Source organism: Microcaecilia unicolor, chromosome 3, assembly GCF_901765095.1.
Source record: "Microcaecilia unicolor chromosome 3, aMicUni1.1, whole genome shotgun sequence".
Lineage (NCBI taxonomy): Eukaryota > Metazoa > Chordata > Amphibia > Gymnophiona > Siphonopidae > Microcaecilia > Microcaecilia unicolor.
The window spans coordinates 205,994,044-206,015,215 of NC_044033.1; the positions used below are offsets into that span (position 1 = coordinate 205,994,044).

At 47.1% G+C, this 21,172-nt stretch overlaps 1 protein-coding gene across 2 annotated transcripts in view; it reads right to left on the reverse strand.

The window, feature by feature from the left end:
- Positions 1-2,967: 2,967 nt before the first annotated feature.
- LOC115466160 (H-2 class II histocompatibility antigen, E-S beta chain-like) overlaps positions 2,968-21,172 on the reverse strand; it is a 41,760-nt gene continuing 23,555 nt past the window's right edge. The window contains exons 6-7 of one of the 2 annotated variants that reach the window (XM_030197243.1): positions 6,704-6,736; positions 2,968-3,560 (exon numbers count right to left, since the gene is read on the reverse strand). In XM_030197243.1, the coding sequence (XP_030053103.1) occupies positions 3,547-3,560; positions 6,704-6,736 (47 nt within the window). In that variant the 3' untranslated portion in view covers positions 2,968-3,546. Of the gene's footprint in view, positions 3,561-6,703; positions 6,737-21,016; positions 21,053-21,172 lie in introns of those variants that run through there. The other variant, XM_030197244.1, reaches the window with a different exon arrangement.

Here is a 21,172-nt window from a genome sequence, read left to right on the forward strand (position 1 = left end):
AAATTATTCACATCTGAAGAAGGGACCTCAGTGGTCTTAGAAGCTCATGTTAATATTTTTGGATAAAACTCACATAGATCCGATAAAAACCATCACTGCCTGCAAAAGCCTCCATCTATAAAGTGACGAGCATCACCTTACATATTCCAGTCACAACATTGAAAATAAGAGGCTTCTTTCTACATGTGCTTTCTATTTGTTTGTTTGTTTGTTTGTTTTATTTTGTATATGTTGGTCACTTATTCTGATTTTCTATTCTCTGTCTTCTGAATCCTTTTTCAGTCTCTCCACTTTTTCTTCTCTCTGCTGTCTTCATTACATTTCCTCAACAGATATTAATTTTTCCTTCAATCTCATTCTCTTTCATTTTTGTTCTGTCCCTAAATGTCTTCCTTACATCCTCATTACTTTATGTTCTTTCTTCACTTTCAGGTAAATCTCAGTCCTCTTTCTCCCTCACTCCTCTTTCTTTCCCTATCTTTTACCCTCTAGTTCTTCCTGTCCTCATCAGCCCCCACCTCCTCATAAATAGCACAATTGGGGGGGGGGAGGAGCCTGAGCCTGTGACCCAAGCAACTTTCTGCCGCATACAGTATTAATAACTAGAAAGCTGTTAGTGATGGGGGAGGGGGGAGACCAATTTGACCCGCTTAAACACCCTCCTCCCTGGCCATCTAGTCTTCTACACAGGCCCAACCAAGCCAAGGCCTTTCCTGGAGTTTTTTCGTGCCAGAGCTGACCCTTTCACCTGATTTGCACTGGCCCTGGGTGAAACCACATGCACTAGGGATCCCTTCCTGTAATCCTGAATCCAGCTATTAGGTATTACCCTTGAGTGATGACCATGACACTTTCCTCCTAGGATTTGCGAACACCATCTCCGCAGCACCGCAGGTCTGGCCAACCTGTGGAGCAGAATAGCCAACTCAGGGCTTGAACCAGAAATTCCAAATAAGCTGCAGTCCTATGGTACTGTCCAGCTCATTTTCAAAAGTGATCGCCGGCCATCTTCCGACACAAATCGGAAGATGACTGGCGATCTCCTGAAACCGATCAAATCGGTATAATTGAAAGCCGATTTTGGCCTGCTTCAACTGCTTTCTGTCGCGGAGCCAGTGAAATTTCAAGGGGTCATGTCGGTAGGGTAGTGAAGACGGGACAGGAGCGTGCTCACGAGATGGCCGGCTTCACCCGATAATGGAAAAAGAAAAGCTAGGCTTGACGAGCATTTCTCCGGCTTTACTTGATCCCTTTTTTTTCACAACCAAACTTCAAAAAGGAGCCCCAATTGACCAAATGACCATCAGAGGGAATCAGGGATGACCTCCCCTTTCTCCTCTAATGGGTCACTAATCCCCTCCCACCCAAAAAGAAATCCAAGTGCTTGTCAGGGACGTCCTAAATCAAAAGTAGTTTTGTGTGGCCTTTTCAGTAGTACCAGTGGGATTTGAACCGGCCATCTCTGACCGGTGGTCTAACCACTTGGCCACAGCTCCACTTACTTAGATGGCCCTCCCTTGATTATGCCCCTTCAGGTCTCTCTCAGCCAATCACAGACAGGGGTCTCTCTCAGCCAATCACAGCGCATTTAGCTGTCTGTGAGTTGTTGAGAGAGACCCCTGTCTGTGAATGGCTGAGAGAGACCTGAAGGGGCATAGTTAAAAGGGAGGGACATCCCAGTAAGTGGAGCTGTGGCCAAGTGATTAGAGCACTGGTCTTGTAATCCAGAGGTGGCGTTCAAAAAAGTGCACGTCAGAGATGTCCTTAAGGACGTCCCTGATGAGCACTTGGATTTTTTTTTTACTTTTTTGAAGCCGGCCATCTGTAAACCCGGCGATCTCAACATTTGACCTAAATGTTGAGATTTAGCTGGCCCAAACCGTATTATCGAAAGAAAAGATGGCCAGCCATCTTTTTCGATAATACAGTTGGCTCCGCCCCTTTGCAGAGCCGGCCCCGAAGATGGCTGGCCTCTATGTGAGTCACAGACTTACCACAGTGAACACAGAATCACACACAGAGTCATTATAGAAGAAGATGGGAAGGCGGAAGACATTAAGAAATGGATGAATATTTCTTTATTGATTTAAACAAATGAAAACAAAACCTGAATAACAGATTATGTTCTGGTGAAGATAAACAACCTATATAAAAAATCCTTTGCTTACTTGTTAAAGAGAGAAACTAATGAATCATTAGTATGAAAATAATATAAAGAAATGAAACCACAACTGCCCAGAGAGATCATCCAACGCTGTCCATCTCAAACTGGCTGCCAACCACTGGTTTCCAACAAATTATACTCGGTAAAAAGAGCAATGAAAGGCTCCCAAAGAGAGAAAAAATTGCTTCCAAAAAAGCTGAGTATAGAAAAAGTATTTAATGGCTCCAACATCCAAGTTCTCTCAATTAACAGACTCACATTATCAAACAGTTTCTCAAAAATTAAGCTGTGCACTTATCTGAACGTGGATTAACTTCACCACTTTTCCCCTGTTCCAGATTTAACATTTAAGAGGGTGGTGTATCCAAACCATAGTCCTCGTTGTTGAAAGGACTTCAAAATCCTCCACAAGGAATAAGGATCCCCCTTGTTTTGCCCTGATGCATCAGGAGGTTTTGTTTTGATCTTGTACACCGTTCTGTTAAAATATTTTCCAGAGTGATTTCTTATTTAAGCAAAATAATCTATAAACCAATCACTTTCAAGTAGCCCATTTACCTGGCTTAATAGCCACTTATCTGGTAAATGACTTTTGGAAATCGCCTGCATTACATATCACCTTTCAAACAAAGTTTAATATTTAAAAGTGAGAGTCCATTTCTGCATTTTTACAGGATGGATAATGTTGGGATAATCAGGATTGTTCAGTTTAATTAGGAAGATCTGACTTTGCACCAGCCCTGTTTTACTGCCCCAATTGATCAGGTTTTTTTGTTTTGGCTGCTCCCATTTGCACAGCTACAACAACTGGTTTAAAAACAAACAAACCAATAACACTGACTGCACTGAAGGACCCCCTCCCCTGCTTTAAGCTCTGCAGTGCTGAGGTTCTCACAGTAGGATCCACTTGCATGTCAGTCCTTAGTTGTGACTGTCCTGTTGATGTGATCGTATCACAAGTCCACCCAGTCCATCAGCTGGTTTCAGAATGAAGATAGTACCATAGTGCAGCAAGTTTAGTGTGTAGCAGAGATGAGGAAATGATCCAGTCTAGGGGGTGTTAATAAATGGGAGAGAATATTTCTGTCAGTCACATATCATACAGGAATACATCTGAGATTCTTAAGTGCTTCAGAACATACGGTGCAGGGGCTCCTTACAGGTCGGGTTCAGTCCTCTCCCCATTGTCAGAGAAGGGGCTCGGCTGTAGGTATTAGGAGCACTGGTGGAAACCCCAAGGTGTCGGTAGGGACTTCAGCGGTTCCTCTAAATCCTGGCTGCTGATGCGGGAGGCGCCTTCCTGATCCTTAGGCTGTGGGAGGCTTTAGACATAAGGTTGTGTTGCTGTCTCAGATGATGGATTGGAGGTCTCGGAGATCAGCTTAACTCAGGAGACCTAAGGAGGACAAGCATCAGAGACTATCAAAGGTTATAACTTGAGAAGTTATTTATTTTAGAGGGTAACAAGTATTAGAAAGCTATAAATGAGAGGTGGGGAGGGGTTTACTTCTCAAAATTCTCCTTTGTCCTGCGATACCTCATTAAGTCCTGAATTTGTACATCTTTCCCCCTCTTTCCATCCCATCCTACAGCTGGGCCAAGTTTCTATGTCTGTGTCTCTCCATCACGGTCTTTCTTTCTGTATCACCTTCTCAGCTTTCCTAACATATCTCTTACTGGGATTAAAACAATAAGGGATATTCTGAACACAGCCTCCTCCCCACCAATGCTTCCTGCCGAACTGTATTGTGGGCAAAGAATTCCCAAGAAATGTTCTGGGCAGGGGCTCCCTTCCAGGTGAATTCTATGTAGGAAACCATCCAAGGTATATATTTATTTATTTATTGCATTTGTATCCCACATTTTCCCACCTCTTTGCAGGCTCAATGTGGCTTACAATACATCATGGATGGTGGAAATAAGAAGAGAATATACATTTGGTGTTACAGAAGGATTTGGGGTTGCATGGTAATGGAATACATGATAGTGGTATAGCAGAAGACATTATAAGACATTTCTGGATATATGTGGAGAATTTTACATGTGTTGATCTTTGTGGTATATCTTGTCAAAGAGATGGGTCTTCAGTAGTTTGTGGAATTTGGTCAGTTCATAGATCGCTTTTAGGTTGCGTGGCAACGCGTTCCAGAGTTGCGTGCTCATATAGGAAAAGGTAGATGCGTGCATTAATTTGTATTTTAGACTTTACAGTTGGGAAAATGAAGATTAAGGAATGTGCGAGAAGATTTTTTTTGCATTCCTGGATGGTAGGTCTATTAGGTCTGACATGTAGGCTGGGGCATCGCCATGGATGATTTTGTGAACTAGGGTACATACTTTGAACGTGATGCGTTCTTTAAGTGGGAGCCAGTGTAGTTTATCTCGTAGGGGTTTTGCACTTTCATATTTTGAATTTCCGAATATTAGTCTGGCTGCTGTGTTCTGGGCTGTTTGGAGTTTTTTGAGTATTTGCTCTTTGCAGACGACGTAGAATGAGTTGCAATAATCCAGGTGACTGAGTACCAATGATTGTACCAGATTGCGGAAGACGGTCCTTGGGAAAAATGGTCTTATTCTTTTTAATTTCCACATTGAGTGGAACATCTTTTTGGTTATGTTTTTCGCGTGATTCTCAAGTGTTAGGTGCTGATCAATGGTAACTCCAAGAATTTTTAGGGTGTCCGAAATTGGTAGATTTAGTTTTGGTGTGTTGATGGTGGTAAATTTGTTCATGTTGTGTTGCGAGGTGAGTATTAGGCATTGGGTTTTTTCTGCATTAAGTTTCAACTGAAATGCATCTGCCCAGGAATGCATGATATGTAGACTTTGGTTGATGTCATTGGAAATTTCTTTTAGATCTTGTTTGAATGGGATGAAGATCGTTACATCGTCAGCGTATATGTATGGGTTGGGGTTTTGGTTCGATAGTAGTTTGGCCAAGGGTATCATCATTAGGTTGAATATGGTCGGTGAGAGGGGGGGATCCCTGTGGAACTCTGCATTCAGGTGTCCATGTGGCTGATGTAATCGAATTTGATGTCACTTGATATGAGCGTGTAGTTAGGAACCCCTTAAACCAATTGAGAACGTTGCCTCCGATACCGAAGTATTCGAGGATGTGTAATAGAATTCCATGATCAACCATGTCAAAGGCGCTTGACATGTCGAATTGTAGAAGTAGTATGTTCTTGCCGGTTGCTATCATTTGTTTGAATTTGGTCATCAGCGTAACTAGTATGGTTTCAGTACTGTGATTAGAGCGAAATCCTGACTGGGAGTCATGTATTATTGAGAACTTGTTTAGATAATCTGTGAGTTGTTTGGTTATTTTGGTAATGAAGGGAATGGATGCTACTGGTCTATAGTTAGTTAATTCACTAGCATTTTTCTTTGCATCTTTGGGTATGGGGGTGAGTAAAATGTTTCCTTTCTTCTTTGGGAAGAGTCCATTTTGTAGCATAAAGTTCACGTGGTTCGTTAGGTCTGTTATAAATTGTTGAGGGGCCGATTTCATAAGGTTATTTGGGCATATATTTTATTTATTTATTTATTTATTGCATTTGTATCCCACCTCTTTGCAGGCTCAATGTGGCTTACAATACATCATGGATAATGGAAATAGGAAGATACAAATCTAGTTTGTAATGATATTTGGCGAATCTTTTAAGCGTTTGTGAGATGAGATCTTCTGATAGTATTTCGAATTCAGCCCAAATCCTATCTGCTGGGTATACTCCAGGGTCTGGGTCTAGACAGTCTAGCAGTGTAGTGTATTCGATGGGGCTAACAGGTATTTTGAGTCGCAGTTGTATGGTTTTCTCCTTGAAGTACTTCGCAAGGTTGTCAGCTCCTGGTGTGTCTTTGCTGTTGTTCGTGACTGGTGTGGTGTCTAGTAGTTTATTCACGAGTTGGAAGAGTTTGTGTGTGTCTTTGTAGTTTGGTCCAATTTCAGTTTTGTAGTATAGTCTTTTGGTTTGTCTGATGGTATATTTCCTTCGAAGTTGTTTCCAAGCGTTGTGTGGGATCCTCTTTCTTTTTGTTCCACGCACGTTCTAATTTTCTAACTTGTGTTTTGAGTTTTTTCAGTTCTTCGTTGAACCATGGTATTGAGTTCTTTCTGTGCGAGGTTCTGGTTTGGATTGGGGCAATGTTGTCTAGTATTGATTTGCATCTATTATCCCATTCTAAGAGGAATTGGATTGTGTCTGCCTTTATTTTCCATCCGTTGTGGTAGATCTGTTGCCAGAATTTAACCGGGTCTATTTTTCCTCTCGTGGTGTAAGTTTTTTGTGTTTGTTTCTTAGGTGAGTCTTTCGTTCTCCATTGGAGGGTGATATGTGCTTTATAGTGGTCTAACCACTATATACTGCAAAGCCTTCAACCCCACCTATTGTATTAAGTACAAGGTCCCCTACTCCCTGGGTGCATTCTAGACAAACTCTCCTGGGTGTTTTCTGCACACGGTCCCATCCATCATCTATATGCTGAGGGAAACCGTCAGGCACAGTCACTCTCAGTCTTTCTCTAGAAATTATTTACCTTCATTGGGAGGAATCCGAAGTTGAGTTGTACCTGAAAAAAGAAATCAATCAATCAATTCAAAGTTATTCCTAAGTCTAGATACAGGAAGATCAGGAATTTGAGCCTGTGAAGATTTTTAGGTTTAGAGCACACCTTTTTCAGTTGTAGATGAAAGTGAGCTACATTCAAGTACTGTAGGTATTTTCATGTTCCTAGACAGCTGCAATCTGAGGGGCTGATGCACAAACCATCAGCTCAGCTTTAACCTGGATTTACTGCGGGTTTTACTGGCCAATCAATGCTCAAATGATATTAACTTGTGCTGAAAATATTACCACAGACTACATTAAAATGTATTTAAATGCATGTTAATGTGATCATTAAGTACCTTGCAGCCATGCTCACAAGAAAAGATTCCATTGCGTGTTTAGCACAGGAAACTGTTCACCAGGTCCAGGGTAGAGTAGAAGGGTTTGTTGAAAGGCGTGGGTGTCTAGCGACACCCCCTTCTCTTCCTTCAATCCAAGCACCCTGACCTGGACTTCTTGGTGCACCCTAGCAGTCTCCCTCCCTCCCTGTCCCTACTCAAATACCTCCCCCCATCCCCAGCTTAAAGATTCCTCCCCTTTAGTCTAGTGAGCTCCCCAATTGCTTTCCGACTCAGCTCCCCCACCTGGCAGCTCCCTCTCTCTCCCCTTGTCATCAAATCCCTGGTGGTCTAATGGCCCCCTTCTAACCCAACCTCTGTTCCCCCAGTCTGAACCCCACACAAATTCTCTGATAGTCTAGAAGAAAATCTCTGATAATCTAGTGGGACCCCCATATCCCCCATGACCCTAAGCATAGCCCCCGACCTCGTAACTTGCCCAAAGAGCAATGCAAACTCACTGCTGCCTATGGGCTCTGATACTGTTGAATTGCACCTCTTCTTTCTCTCTCTCTGTTACTATTTTCCCTTTTCCTTTCTTCCTTCAATTATTTGACTCTAAACATCTCACAACAGATCTCTAAATAGGCGGTATATCTAATATTGATTAAACTTGGATCAGAAAATTGGAGGAACCCCACCCCACATAGTGCACCCTGGGATGTACCATACAGGGCCTGTCTACCATATAAAGGAGAAATCAGTGGCGTAGGAAGGGGGGCGGTGGGGCGGTCCGCCCCGGGTACACGCCACTGGGGGGGTGTCATCTCCATTGGTTCCTTGCTCCCTCTGCCCCGGAACAGGTTACTTCCTGTTCCGGGGCAGAGAGAGCAATGAACTAATGGAGCCGACGCAACTCCCAGCGACGTGGACTCGGGGGCGGATCGGCCCTCCTGCCCGCCCCTCGCTTTTAAAGTAACACCCCTCGCTTCTAAACAGTGTTGCCAGGTGGGCGGTTTTACCGCCCAATTGGGCGGTTTTCCGCGACCCGCCGCGGGAAATTTTTGCCCGCGGCGGGTTGCGGTTTTTTGGGCTGGTTTTTGTGCTTCGGGCGGTTTTTTCGGCCGCGGGGGGGCGGGGTTAGTGACGTTTTTGGGTGGGGTTAATGACGTTTTGGGCGGGGTTAGTGACGTGGGAGGCGGGGCCGATGACATGGGAGGCGGGGCCGATGACGGAGAGGCGGGGCCGATGACGGGGAGGCGGGGCCGATGACGTGAGAGGCGGGGCCGATGACGGGGAGGCGGGACCGGTGACGTGGGAGGCGGGGCCGGTGACGGCGGGGGCGGGGTTGTTGACGGCGGGGGCGGGGGTGATGACGCGGGGGTGGGGGTGTCAGGGGCGGGGTTTGTGTTTGGGCGGTTTTTGGGCTGTTTTTTGGGCTCCAGTGGGCTGGAAAAAAATTTTCCACCTGGCAACCCTGCTTCTAAAGTAAGTAACAATGCGCTCTGGGGGGTGGGTGCGCGCCGAGGGGGGGCACCGTGCTGCACCCGGGGGGGGGGGGGGGTGCGCAGTGGCGACCCGCCCTGGGTGTCAGCTGCCCTCGGTACGGCACTGGGAGAAATTCCCCTATATGGTATATGGGCCTCACCCACTGCATCCCAGGAGAGATGACATTATCTGGCTGTGAGTGTGGTTACCTTGAACAGTGATGTAACAGTAATAAGAGGTGGGAGGGGGTTGGTGACCACTGGGGGAGTAAGGGGAGGTCATCCCCATTCCTTCCGGTGGTCATCTTGTCAGTTCGGGCACCTTTTTGAGGCTTGGTCGCAAGAAAAAAATGGACCAAGTAAAGTCGGCCAAGTGCTTGTCAGGGACGCCCTTCTTGTTTCCATTATCGGCCGAGGACGCCCATGTGTTACGCATGCCCCAGTCCCGCCTTCACTACGCTATCATGCCCCCGTGAATTTTGGTCATCCCTGCAAGTGACTCCACTTTATCAGAATAGGCTAATCCAGTCCTGCATTTCTTACCATAAACACTAGGATTTATAATAGGATTGTATATTTGTTTGAAACGACATGGAAAACGTCAACAAACATAACCCAGATCGTTTCATTATGAAATGCAAATGAGCAGGAAAAACTCTCAAAATGTCATGTTTTTTTCTTTCGTCACCTATAATGTGTACTCTTTAAAAAGTGTTCATGTTCTTTCTCAAAAACACATGCTATTTGCAAGAGGGATGCATTATTTAGAAGAAAATGTGCACTGTTTTCTGATAGCTCATGAATGCATCTAACCTTGTTTGGAAATAATGTACACTCTTCCAAAAGAGAGATCCTCAGAATGACATTCCTCCCGTAATGAAAACATGCCCCCAAAAAACTCCAAACAAAATGAATATTCCCTATGGGAAATAACACAAAATGAACATTCTCTGGCTTACACACCCCTAATTTTATAATCCCTGCTGTTTTTATAACAGAACGACAGCAGTTGGTAATGGAGCCCACGCGGGATGGGGCCATAGTGAACTCAGTGCTTGCAAATGGGAACAGTGTTTCTGATGTTATAGTGGGTGCTCATCTCGTATATAGTGATCACTAGATGGTGTGGATCAGTATTAAGAAAGGGAACGCAGGGAGTTCAATGACTCCTGTAGGCAGACAGCAGCCAGGGTGTTGGGATCAGTATTTTCTGTCTCTCCATCCTCTTCCCTATCACAAGTACATAAGTATTGCCACACTGGGACAGACCAAAGGTCCATCAAGCCCAGCATCCTGTTTCCAACAGTGGCCAATCCAGGGCACAAATACCTGGCAAGATCCCAAAAAAGTTCAATACATTTTATGCTGCTTATCCCAGAAATGAGCAGTGCATTTTCCCCAAGTTAATTTAATAATGGTCTATGGCAGTGATGGCGAACCTATGGCACACGTGCCAGAGATGGCACGCAGAGCCCTCTCTGTTGGCACGCGTGCTGTCGCCTCAGCAAATTTCTGCCCCCTCCAAAATTTAAAAGTCATACCTGCTCAGGGTTAAGGCGGCGTCGGCAGCGACAGCAGCAGTGAAAAGTGTGCTGGCTTGATGCGCCTGCAGCTTTCCCTTCTGTCTCTCAAGCTCTGGTCCTGCCCTCACTTCCTGTTTCTCCAAGGGCGGGACCAGAGCTTGAGAGACAGAAGGGAAGGCTGAAGGTGCGCTGAATCAGCACGCTTTTCACTGCTGCTGTTGCTGCCGACACCGCCTTAACCCCGAGCAGGTATGACTTTTAAATTTCGGCCGGGGGGGGCAGACGACCTGGTGCTCGGTGGGTGGGTGGGAGGGAGGAAGGAAGGAAGGCCTGATGCTGGGTGGGAGGCAGGAAGGCCTGATGCTAGGTGGGTGGGAGGGATGCCTGGGATGCCTGCCTGGTGCTTGATGCTGGGTGGGATGCCTGGTGCTTGATGCTGGGTGGGAGGGAGGGATGCTTGGTGCCTGGTGTGAGGGAGGGAGGGAGGGATGCCTGGTGCTGGGTGGGTGGGATGCCTGATGCTGGGAGGGATGCCTAGTGCTGGGAGGGCAGGGGGGAGAGGAGGGTGGCTGGACATGGGTGGTTGGATGGGAGAGGAGGGTGGCTGGACATGGGTGGTTGGAGGTGAGAGGAGGGTGGCTGGACATGGGTGGTTGGAGGGGAGAGGAGGGTGGCTGGACATGGGTGGATGGCGGGGAGAGGAGGGTTGCTGGACATGGGTGGATGGAGGGGAGAGGAGGGTTGCTGGACATGGGTGGATGGTGGGGAGAGGAGGGTTGCTGGACATGGGTGGATGGAGGGGAGGGCAGGGGGAGAGGAGGGTTGCTGGAAATGGGTGGATGGAGGGGAGGGCAGGGAGAAGAAAAACTGCACATGGATGGAGAAAATAGGCAAAAGCTAGATCCACATTATACCTCCTCCAGTCAATTCCACAGAGGAAGACCCAGCTTTTACTTATGGATGGAGGGCAAGAAATGAAGAAGAAAGGAGGAAAGTAAAGAAATAAATGGAAAGGAAGCCCTGGAAATGGAGTTAAGAGGACAGATAGAGAGCAGCAGAATCAGAGACAAGGACCAATATTGAGAGAAAAACAAAATCACCAGACAACAAAGGTAGAAAAAAAATCATTTTATTTTTATTTTAGTGTTTGGAATATGTCCAATTTGAGAATTTACATCTGCTGTCTTATTTTGCACTGGGTATACTGGAGCTGTAACAGTTTACAGAAATGATTTATAATGAAAAAAAAAATCATGTTATTTTTTTCTCCTATACTAGTATAATATTTTCAATGATGTCTGTTTATATGCGCCATGGCTGGTGTAAGGGGTGTGGCTATCATAGGGGTGGAGTCAAATGTGGTGACCCCGCCCATAATAAGTACCAGCACCTGTTATTCAGGTTAAATTATCCTGTTGGCACTTTGCGATAAATAATTAGATTTTGGGGTGCTGTTTGGGCACTCGGTCTCTGAAAGGTTCGCCATCACTGGTCTATGGACTTTTCCTTTAGGAAGCTGTTCAGGCCCTTTTTAAACCCTGCTAAGCTAACCGCCTTTACCATATTCTCTGGCAACGAATTATAGAGTTTAATTACACACTGAGTGAAGAAACATTTTCTCCGATTCGTATTAAATTTACTACTTTGTAGTTTCATCGCATGCCTGGCTGATTGCAGAGGGATCTATAATGGAAGTTAAAGTAGAATCCATAATAGGAATTTTTGTTAGCAGGAAACACTTTAGTTATTGGGATTAACCATGATTCACCCAAATGGGAAGGGAAGGGATTTTGGATATATCCAATTAATTTTTTGGTAGCAGCTCAAGGTGAGATACATTCAGGTACAGTGGGTATTTTCCTGTCCCTGGAAGGTTATTTTCCTGCCCCAGGGGAGATCCGGGAAATTATAGACCGGTGAGTCTGACGTCAGTGCCCGGGAAAATGGTAGAGGGGATTATTAAAAACAAAATTACAGAGCACATCTGAGGACATGGATTACTGAGACCAAGTCAGCACGGCTTTTGTGTGGGGAAATCTTGCCTGACCAATTTACTTCAATTCTTTGAAGGAGTAAACAAACATGTGGACAAAGGGGAGCCGGTTGATATTGTGTAATTTTCAAAAGGCGTTTGACAAGGTACCTCATGAAAGGCTACAGAGGAAATTGGAGGGTCACGGGATAGGAGGAAATGTCCTATTGTGGATTAAAAACTGGTTGAAGGATAGGAAACAGAGAGTGGGGTTAAATGGGCAGTATTCACAATGGAGAAGGGTAGTTAGTGGGGTTCCTCAGGGGTCTGTGCTAGGACCGCTGTTTTTTAATATATTTATAAATGATTTAGAGATGGGAGTAACTAGCGAGGTAATTAAATTTGCTGATGACACAAAGTTATTCAAAGATGTTAAATCGCAACAGGATTGTGAAAAATTACAAGAGGACCTTACGAGACTGGGAGACTGGGCGGCTAAATTGCAGATGACGTTTAATGTGAGCAAGTGCAAGGTGATGCATGTGGGAAAAAAGAACCCGAATTATGCTACGTCATGCAAGGTTCCATGTTAGGAGTTACGGACCAAGAAAGGGATCTGGGTGTTCGTCGATGATACACTGAAACCTTCTGCTCAGTGTGCTGCTGCGGCTAGGAAAGCGAATAGAATGTTGGGTATTATTAGGAAAGGTATGGAAAGCAGGTGTGAGGATGTTATAATGCCGTTATATCGCTCCATAGTGCGACCGCACCTTGAGTATTGTGTTCAATTCTGGTCGCCGCATCTCAAGAAAGATATAGCAGAATTGGAAAAGGTGCAGCGAAGGGCGACTAAAATGATAGCGGGGATGGGGCGACTTCCCTATGAAGAAAGACTAAGGAGGCTAGGGCTTTTCAGCTTGAAGAAGAGACGGCTGAGGGGAGACATGATAGAGGTATATAAAATAATGAGTGGTGTGGAACAGGTGGATGTGAAGCGTCTGTTCACGCTTTCCAAAAATACTAGGACTAGGGGGCATGCGATGAAACTACTAAACGGACTTGGAAAAATCCACAATTCCAGGAATAACATGTATAGAATGTTTGTACGTTTGGGAAGCTTGCCATGTGCCCTTGGCCTGGATTGGCCGCTGTCGTGGACAGGATGCTGGGCTCGATGGACCCTTGGTCTTTTCCCAGTGTGGCATTACTTATGTACTTATGTTACGTGCATTGCCCGCGATCACAAGGAACAAGAGCAGAACAGCTGCAGTTAAGGAAGGTAAATGACTCCCCTGCCTGAAGCTCCAAAATGAGAAGCTGTATCAGTAACTCATCCCTACCAGTAGCTTAGTGGTTAGTGCAGTGGACTTTGATCCTGGGGAACTGAGAGTTTGATTCCCACTGCAGCTCCTTGTGACTCTGGCAAGTCACTTAACCCTCCATTGCTCCTGGTACAAAATAAGTACCTGAATATATGTAAACCGCTTTGAATGTAGTTGCAAAAATCTCATAAAGGCAGTATATCAAGTCCCATTTCCCTTTCCCGTCACTCCAGCCTCTGATCCAGGGAAGGACACTGGGATAATTGTTCTGTTCCCTGACAGCCTTGCACTAGTTCATAACGTGATCCTAAAATGTGTGTAATGTCTTTACTGTTATTCTCATTTCTAAGAACTTTCGCTGCTGCAGTCTCTCATTGTAAAGATATATGAGCAAGGCACTGTGGTTAATGTAGTTCACAGGCAGTGCAGCCACACTTGCTTGGTTGTGCAAGAGTTGTTACCACTGGTTGTAAGGCTGCCTGGACCTCCCCTCTCTCTCTCTGCCAAACTTGGCTCCTCTGTCTCCCTGCTACCATTTCCTGTTCAGCCTTACTATCTCTGTCCTAAGAGGTCAGCCAGGTATGACCTTTCCTTCCTATCTCTAGGACCACCCCTTGCCACCCGATGGCAAGCTCTGTTCCCATTGGACTCTATCTGCATCCCCCCCGAGCCTGTAAAAAGCCCCATCACCTCTTTGTCCTTTCAGCCATGAGGTATGCTAACACCATCCAGCCAGGGGCATGGAGATGACCCCATCTTGCTCCAGACAGCTCTGTCCTGCTGAAAATCCCTGTAACGAACCTGGATTTTTTACCCTGTAAATATCTTCTTCCAAATGAGATATCGCACATTGCAGTCACCCAGCTTTGGACTATTTCTACCTGTTCAACTACTTTCCCCACCCCTGCAATACAACTACCTCTCTTCAGATCTCCACCTCCCACAGCCTCCAGGTTAAGAAGTCTCTGTATCCTGAACATCTATCTGTGAGTAAATTATCTGTGATTTATTCAATAAAAGAGACTTTATAAAATAATAGAGACTTCAGGTGATTGCTGCGCCAGGGTTATGCTCCATGATATTGGGGCTTCTAATTACCAAGCTCCAAGAGTCATGACAGTAAAAAAATCCAGTGGTTATAACTGAATAGCTGTGAGGAAAGTTTGGAGCAGGACAACTGTGCCTTTAAGAGAACAGAAGGGTCAAGTGTGTGGAAAAGAAAAGGAAATCAGTAACTGTGTGCAATGTTGGATGATCTGTTAAAGTTAAAATGCATTTACTAGATAAGTGGAGCTTGTGAAAGAAGCATCAGCAGGATGTGCCTTTGAGACAGCCATCTGCACTGTGTTTAAAGAAATCAGTGACTCTGCTTGCACTGCCTATGTTAATTGAAATGCATTTAAGTGAACTTGCAGCTAAAGAAAGCAACATTGGACTGTTTAAAGTTTAAAAGCATGTATCAGAGGAACTTAGTTGTGAAAAAGCAGAAGATTGTGGAGTTCTAAACTCAAACCAGAAGCTGTGCTGCATGTCCTAAGGGTGATTGAGTTAAACGCCCTTCTATTGTGTTTCTAAGTATTCTTCCTTGCTTGAGAGCAGCCCCCACCACTTCTGGGTCATCAGTAAATATAGCCAGCAGCTAAAAAGTCAGAGAGAGAAGAAAACTGTTTTTGTATTGACAAACCTGTGAACGTTTAACTTTGAAGCAAGCAAGACATCAGAGTGAGCCAAAGAATGTGCAGCTAGCTCTTTGTCTGAATATCACACCTCTGTGATCACTGAGGACACTTGGAAGGTCCCCCTCCCCTCTCCCTCCAGCCTCAGAAATCTGAGCCCTGAAGGTCTTTGGGCAAGAAGGGCGGGAGGCAATCTGTTGCTAGGTTACTGCTTGAAGCCACAGCCCTGACTCAGAGCTACTCTCTCCAGTCCCCCCTCCCTCCCCCTTTGCCCAGTAACATAACAGTGAAACTTGATCCAGTTGAATCCAACAGCTTGAAAGACAAACTGCTTCGTGCTGGGTAATCCTTACATCCCCAGCCCCCCCTGCACACAAGAGTTGACTTTTCACTTAATAAAGACAGATAAGCAAACCAGTACATGATGGCAGAATTCAATGTCTCACAAATTGTACCGGAGGAAGCGTCCTCTGCGCCGGACACACAAGAGACAAACACAGAGCAGAGTCTCTTTGAAAAAGAACTCCACGGATCATGAGCGCTATACAGAGGTAGCCAAAGCCGAAGAGATAACAACAAATGCAACTGTAGAACCACAAGACAGCATCTCCGTGCGCTCTCACTCTTCCAAACATTCGTCCAAAAGCTCAAGATCCTCCAGGTCACTTACAACAAATCGCTCCAACCATTCTGTAGCTCCAGAAGACAGCATCTCCGTGCATTCTCACTCTTCCATACATTCATCCAAAAGCTCAAGATCCTCCAGGTCACACGCAACAAATCGCTCCAACCAGTCGAAAATCAGCGAGGTGACCTCCCAAGTGAAGGCCCTCATTCAACAAGAAACCACCCTGAAGCTAGAGGCCGAGGAAGCACACAGAGAGGCCGAGGAAGCACACAGAAAGTCCGAGGGTGCTCGTAAAAAAATCTGAGCTAGACATCATGATAGAAGCACTCCGGCAAAATAGAGAGTTGGTTGAACTGGAGGCGAGAGCTAACTCCCTCGAAGATGCTGTGGGACAGCATGATGAGGTCGAGCGACTTAACCACCTCTTGTTTGAAGACCCTGCTCTAAGAACCGAAACTTACGTGTCAACGCACTCCCCACTGCCTGTCAGGACAGTGGAACGGTTCGATTTAGATGAGCCCTCAAACACGGAAGTACAGCACACCAAGGGAATCAAGCCTCACCGACCAGCTTACACACTCGTACAAGCTTCGATGCACCGCAGCTGGCTTATGCCCTGGGAGCAGCCGATGAAATGGATGTCCCACCCCAGCCACGGGCTCCAGTGCCATACGGCAGCCAGAGGCAAGGAGAGTCTGGGTCACCGTCTCTCGGAAGAGCACCAGCTACACGCACTTCGTACAAACAAGAAATGGCAGGGTGGCCATACTCTGCACCTATTCCCACTGAGACCGAGACCAGCCAGCCCGCAATGGTTATGACTGACCAGCCCAGAACCTCAACCAGAGATGAACTAGTGAGATATCTGGCACGCAAGGATCTGGGGGACTCAGGGCTTACCCAGTTCGACGGCCGTTCTGAGCGGTACAGAGCATGGAAATCAGACTTCTAGGATGCTATCGTGGACATGAGACTCACACCCAAGCAAGAGATGAACATGATGTTACATTGGCTGGGAAAGGGAGCAGCCGCACGTGTGGAGGAGTTGAAGCATTCATACTTGAATAACCCGTCTGAGGGGTTAAAAGAGATGTGGGGAAGACTCGAGGAGTATTACAGCAGCTCAGAAGCCATAGAAAATTCATTGTTCAATAGGCTGGACAGATTCCCAGCGGTATCTGGCAGAGACAACCACAAGCTGCAAGAGTTGGGAAACCTCCTTCACGAGCTGGAAGCAGTCAAGGCCGAGAACAGCTTTACAAACCTCAGCCAGCTAGACACACCTCGAGGCACCAAGAGTATCCTGGGGAAGTTACCATACGACATAAGGGAGAAGTGGTCAGTAGTTGGCACACGTTACAAGGAAGAGAATCAGGGGAAATATCCCCCTTTCAACATTTTCGCAAAGTTCATAAGAGACATAGCCAAAAGGAGAAACGATCCATGGTTCATGGTCGAGCCATGTGAATCAAGCCAATCCCTGGAAGGGAAAACAGCCAAACTAGGCCGAAGACCCATATCTGTGCACAAGACAGGAGTGTCGCCCGCAACGTCTACACCGGCTGACCCCTCTCTCACCACAGAGAACGTAGAGGATCCCAAAGAACCATGCCCTATACATGGGATGCCCCACCCACTCAGAAAGTGCCGAGAGTTCTTAAGGAAACCGTGGGAGGAACGTAGAGAACTGCTCACAAGGTACAGACTTTGCTATAGGTGCTGGGCTTCTTCAGATCATATCGCCAAGGACTGCAGAGCACCTAGCAAGTATACAGAACGCGGCAGTGGCCAGCAAACCAACACTTCACGCCCGGGTGATGCCGAACCGCATCCAACCCTGAAGCGAATCACGGCGAGGAGACGGGAGAGGTAGGGGCACAGGCACTCCAAGCCACGCCAAAGTGCACGAGAATATGCGGTAAAGGCCGCGAAGGGAGATCCTGCACCAAGATATGCCTGGCCAAAGTGTATCCCGAAGGACGGCCGGAGAAGGCAGTCAAAATGTATGTTATCATAGATGAGCAAAGCAACCGATCTCTTGCAAGGTCAGAGTTTTACGACCTGTTTGGAATCCAGCAAAGCTACTCCTCATATAGCATTAAAACGTGCGCAGGAGTCACACAAGTGTTGGGGAGAGTAGCAAGCGGCTATACGATAGAAGCAATAGATGGAAGCACCAAGTCAAAATTACCTGCACTAATGGAATGTGACCAGATACCAGATGACAAGGATGAGATTCCTACACCAGAGGTCGCGTGGAGTCACCCTCATCTGAGACCTATAGCCAACCAACTCACACCCTTGGATCCAGACGCTGAGATCCTACTCTTGCTGGGTCGCGACGCACCAGAACTCCTGGACATCCATGAATCATGCAGAGGCCCACGGGGTGCTCCCTACGCGCACCGTCTCGATCTGGGATGGACAATAGTGGGCGGTGTCTGCCTCAACCGGACGATAAGACCGAACATCTGTGCGCTCTCCACCAGTGTCTTAGAAGTGGACGCGCCATGCTATTTGAATCGTGCGCCAATCACCTGACTACCAAAGAGGTTCACGAACACAAAGAACATAACGTCTCACTCCATAAAACCAGCTCCGCAGCAGGTTTAGGAGAACATCTGGGGAGCTCGGTGTTCCAGACCACTAAAGACGATGACAGACTCGCACTCTCTATAGAAGATAAAGAGTTCCTGAACATTATGGACAAAGGCCTAGAGAAAGACGAGTCAAACGGCTGGGTAGCGCCCCTTCCATTCGTAAGCCCAGGGCCTGACTCCCAAACAACAGGAGTTACACCTTCTCCCGACTCGCCTCGCTACAAAGGACCTTGAAGAGGAAACCAGAGATGAGACAACAGTTCACAGCCTTCATGCAAAACATGCTCACCAACGGCCACGCGGAGCTTGCCCCACCATTGAAAGATAACGAGGAATGCTGGTACCTACCTATCTTCGGGGTATACCACCCACAGAAGCCATGACAAATCCGAATTGTGTTCGACTCTAGCGCCCAGTTCCAAGGGACTTCACTGAACAGCGTGCTGCTCACTGGGCCCGACCTAACCAACAGCCTACTGGGAATCTTAATCCGCTTCAGAAAAGAACCCATTGCCGTGATGGCTGACATCCAGCAAATGTTCTACTGCTTCACCATCCACAAAGACCACAGGAATTACTTAAGGTTCCTGTGGTTCCACGACGACGACATCAATGGAGACGTGGTGGAATACAGAATGCGGGTACATGTTTTTGGAAACAGCCCGTCACCAGCAGTAGCTGCCTACGGGCTCAGACGGACAGCACGTGAAGGAGAGAAGGAACACGGCGTTGATGCCAGGCAGTTTGTGGAGAGAGACTTCTATGTGGACGACAGGTTGAAGTCCTTACCCACTGAAACAGAAGCCATTGACCTGCTGAAAAGGACACAGATGATGCTAGCGGGAGCTAATCTGAGACTCCACAAAATCGCATCCAACAGCGCCAATGTGATGAGAGCGTTCTCTCCAGCAGACCACGCTATGAACTTGAAGGATCTGGACCTAGGAGTGGACACCCCTCCTCTACAGCGCAGCCTCGGCCTAAGCTGGGACCTGAAAACAGACACCTTTACCTTCCGAGTCTGCACGCAAGAGAAGCCGTACACCCGACGAGGCATCTTGTCTACGGTGAATAGCCTGTATGACCCACTAGGATTCGTAGCACCAGTCACCATCCAAGGGAGGTCACTGCTTCGCGAACTCTCCTCAAGCTCAACTGAATGGGGTGCCCCATTGCCACCAGGAAAAAGGCAAGAGTGGGACACATGGAGAAACTCCCTAAAGACACTTGAAGAACTCCACATCCCACGGACATATGTCCCAGTGTCTCTCACGAACGCCCGCCACAAAGAGGTTTGCGTCTTCTCTGATGCCTCGGAGAAAGCCATAGCTGCAGTGGCGTACCTGAAGACCATAGATGCTTGCGATGCCATCCGTGCGGGATTCATCTTCGGCAAATCAAAGCTAGCCCCGCAATGTGGGCAAACCGTGCCACGCTTAGAACTTTGCGGAGCAGTCCTAGCAGTAGAAATAGCCGAACTGGTTGTAAGCGAGATGGATACCCACATAGACTCAGTCAAGTTCTACACAGACAGCAAGGTCGTACTCGGCTACATATACAACCAGAACAGAAGATTCCATGTATATGTGAGTAACCGAGTGGAACGCATCCGAAAATCCACCAGACCTAACCAATGGCATTACGTGTCAACCGACCACAACCCAGCGGACCATGCCACAAGGGCTGTCCCAGCAACGCACCTGATGCGAACGACTTGGCTGACAGGGCCGAAATTCCTCTTGCAACCAAAAAGCACCACTACAACTACCACAAACTCTTTTGAACTGGTGAACCCAGAAGATGATGTCGAAATCCGTCCGATAGTCAAGGTCCTCGCCACGAGTGTCTCACCCAAGGACACCCCGGGAACGCACCGCTTCAACCGATTCTCACGGTGGGTGACGCTGAAAAGAGCCATAGCCCACCTTATCCACATCACGCGTTCTTTCCAGCAGAGTCCCCGATAGAAAAACAGGCAAGTGTCATCACTGGCATCTCTGTTCCAAGCCCTTGGCTGTTGAAGAATTTGTCCGGGCAGAGAAGGTAGTCTTGCTTCGGGTACAACAAGAAGCATACGCTGCAGAGTACATGTGCGTCAGCAAAGGGAAGACGATCCCAAAGGACAGCCCCCTCTGGAAACTAGATCCCTTCAAGGACGAGGATGGATTGCTAAGGGTAGGCGGCCGCCTCACCCACGCCAAGATAGACAAGAGCGAAAGGAACCCTTGGATCACCCCAGGCCGGCACCCGGTATCCACCCTGCTCATGCGCCATTACCACGAGCAGGTCAAGCACCAAGGTCGACACTTCACCGAAGGAGCAATCAGAGCCGCAGGAGTGTGGATCGTCGGAGCGAAGCAGTGCATCACTGCAACCATCCACAGATGCATCAAGTGCCGAAAACTGCGAGGCAAACACCAAGACCAAAGAATGGCAGACCTGCCATCCAAAAGGCTGAGCACTGACCCACCATTCACCTTTGTGGGACTGGATATTTTTGGACCATGGCCAGTTGTCTCGAGACGAACCAGATCTGAGATCCCTAAGCAGTACAGAACAGATAGTGCAACAGCCCCTACAGCTGGGGCTGAACCCCCTCCCCGGGGTCAGAGAAGAGGCTCAGCTGTAGGTGTGAGGAGCATTGATAGAAATACTGATTCCGCTAAATCCCGGCTGCTAATGCAGGAGGCGCTTTTCTGATCCTTAGGCTGTGGGAAGCTTTAGATAGAAGTTTGCTTTTCTGTCACAGATGACGTTTTGGAGGTCTCGGAGATCAGCTTAACTCAGGAGACCTAAGGAGAACAAGCATCAGAGAGCTGTAAACAGTGGTTATTAACCTAGAGAGGAAACAAGAACTGTAAATGAGACTTCTCTTTTCTGCCGCCCCAGTGACATAGCTACAGGGGGGCCAC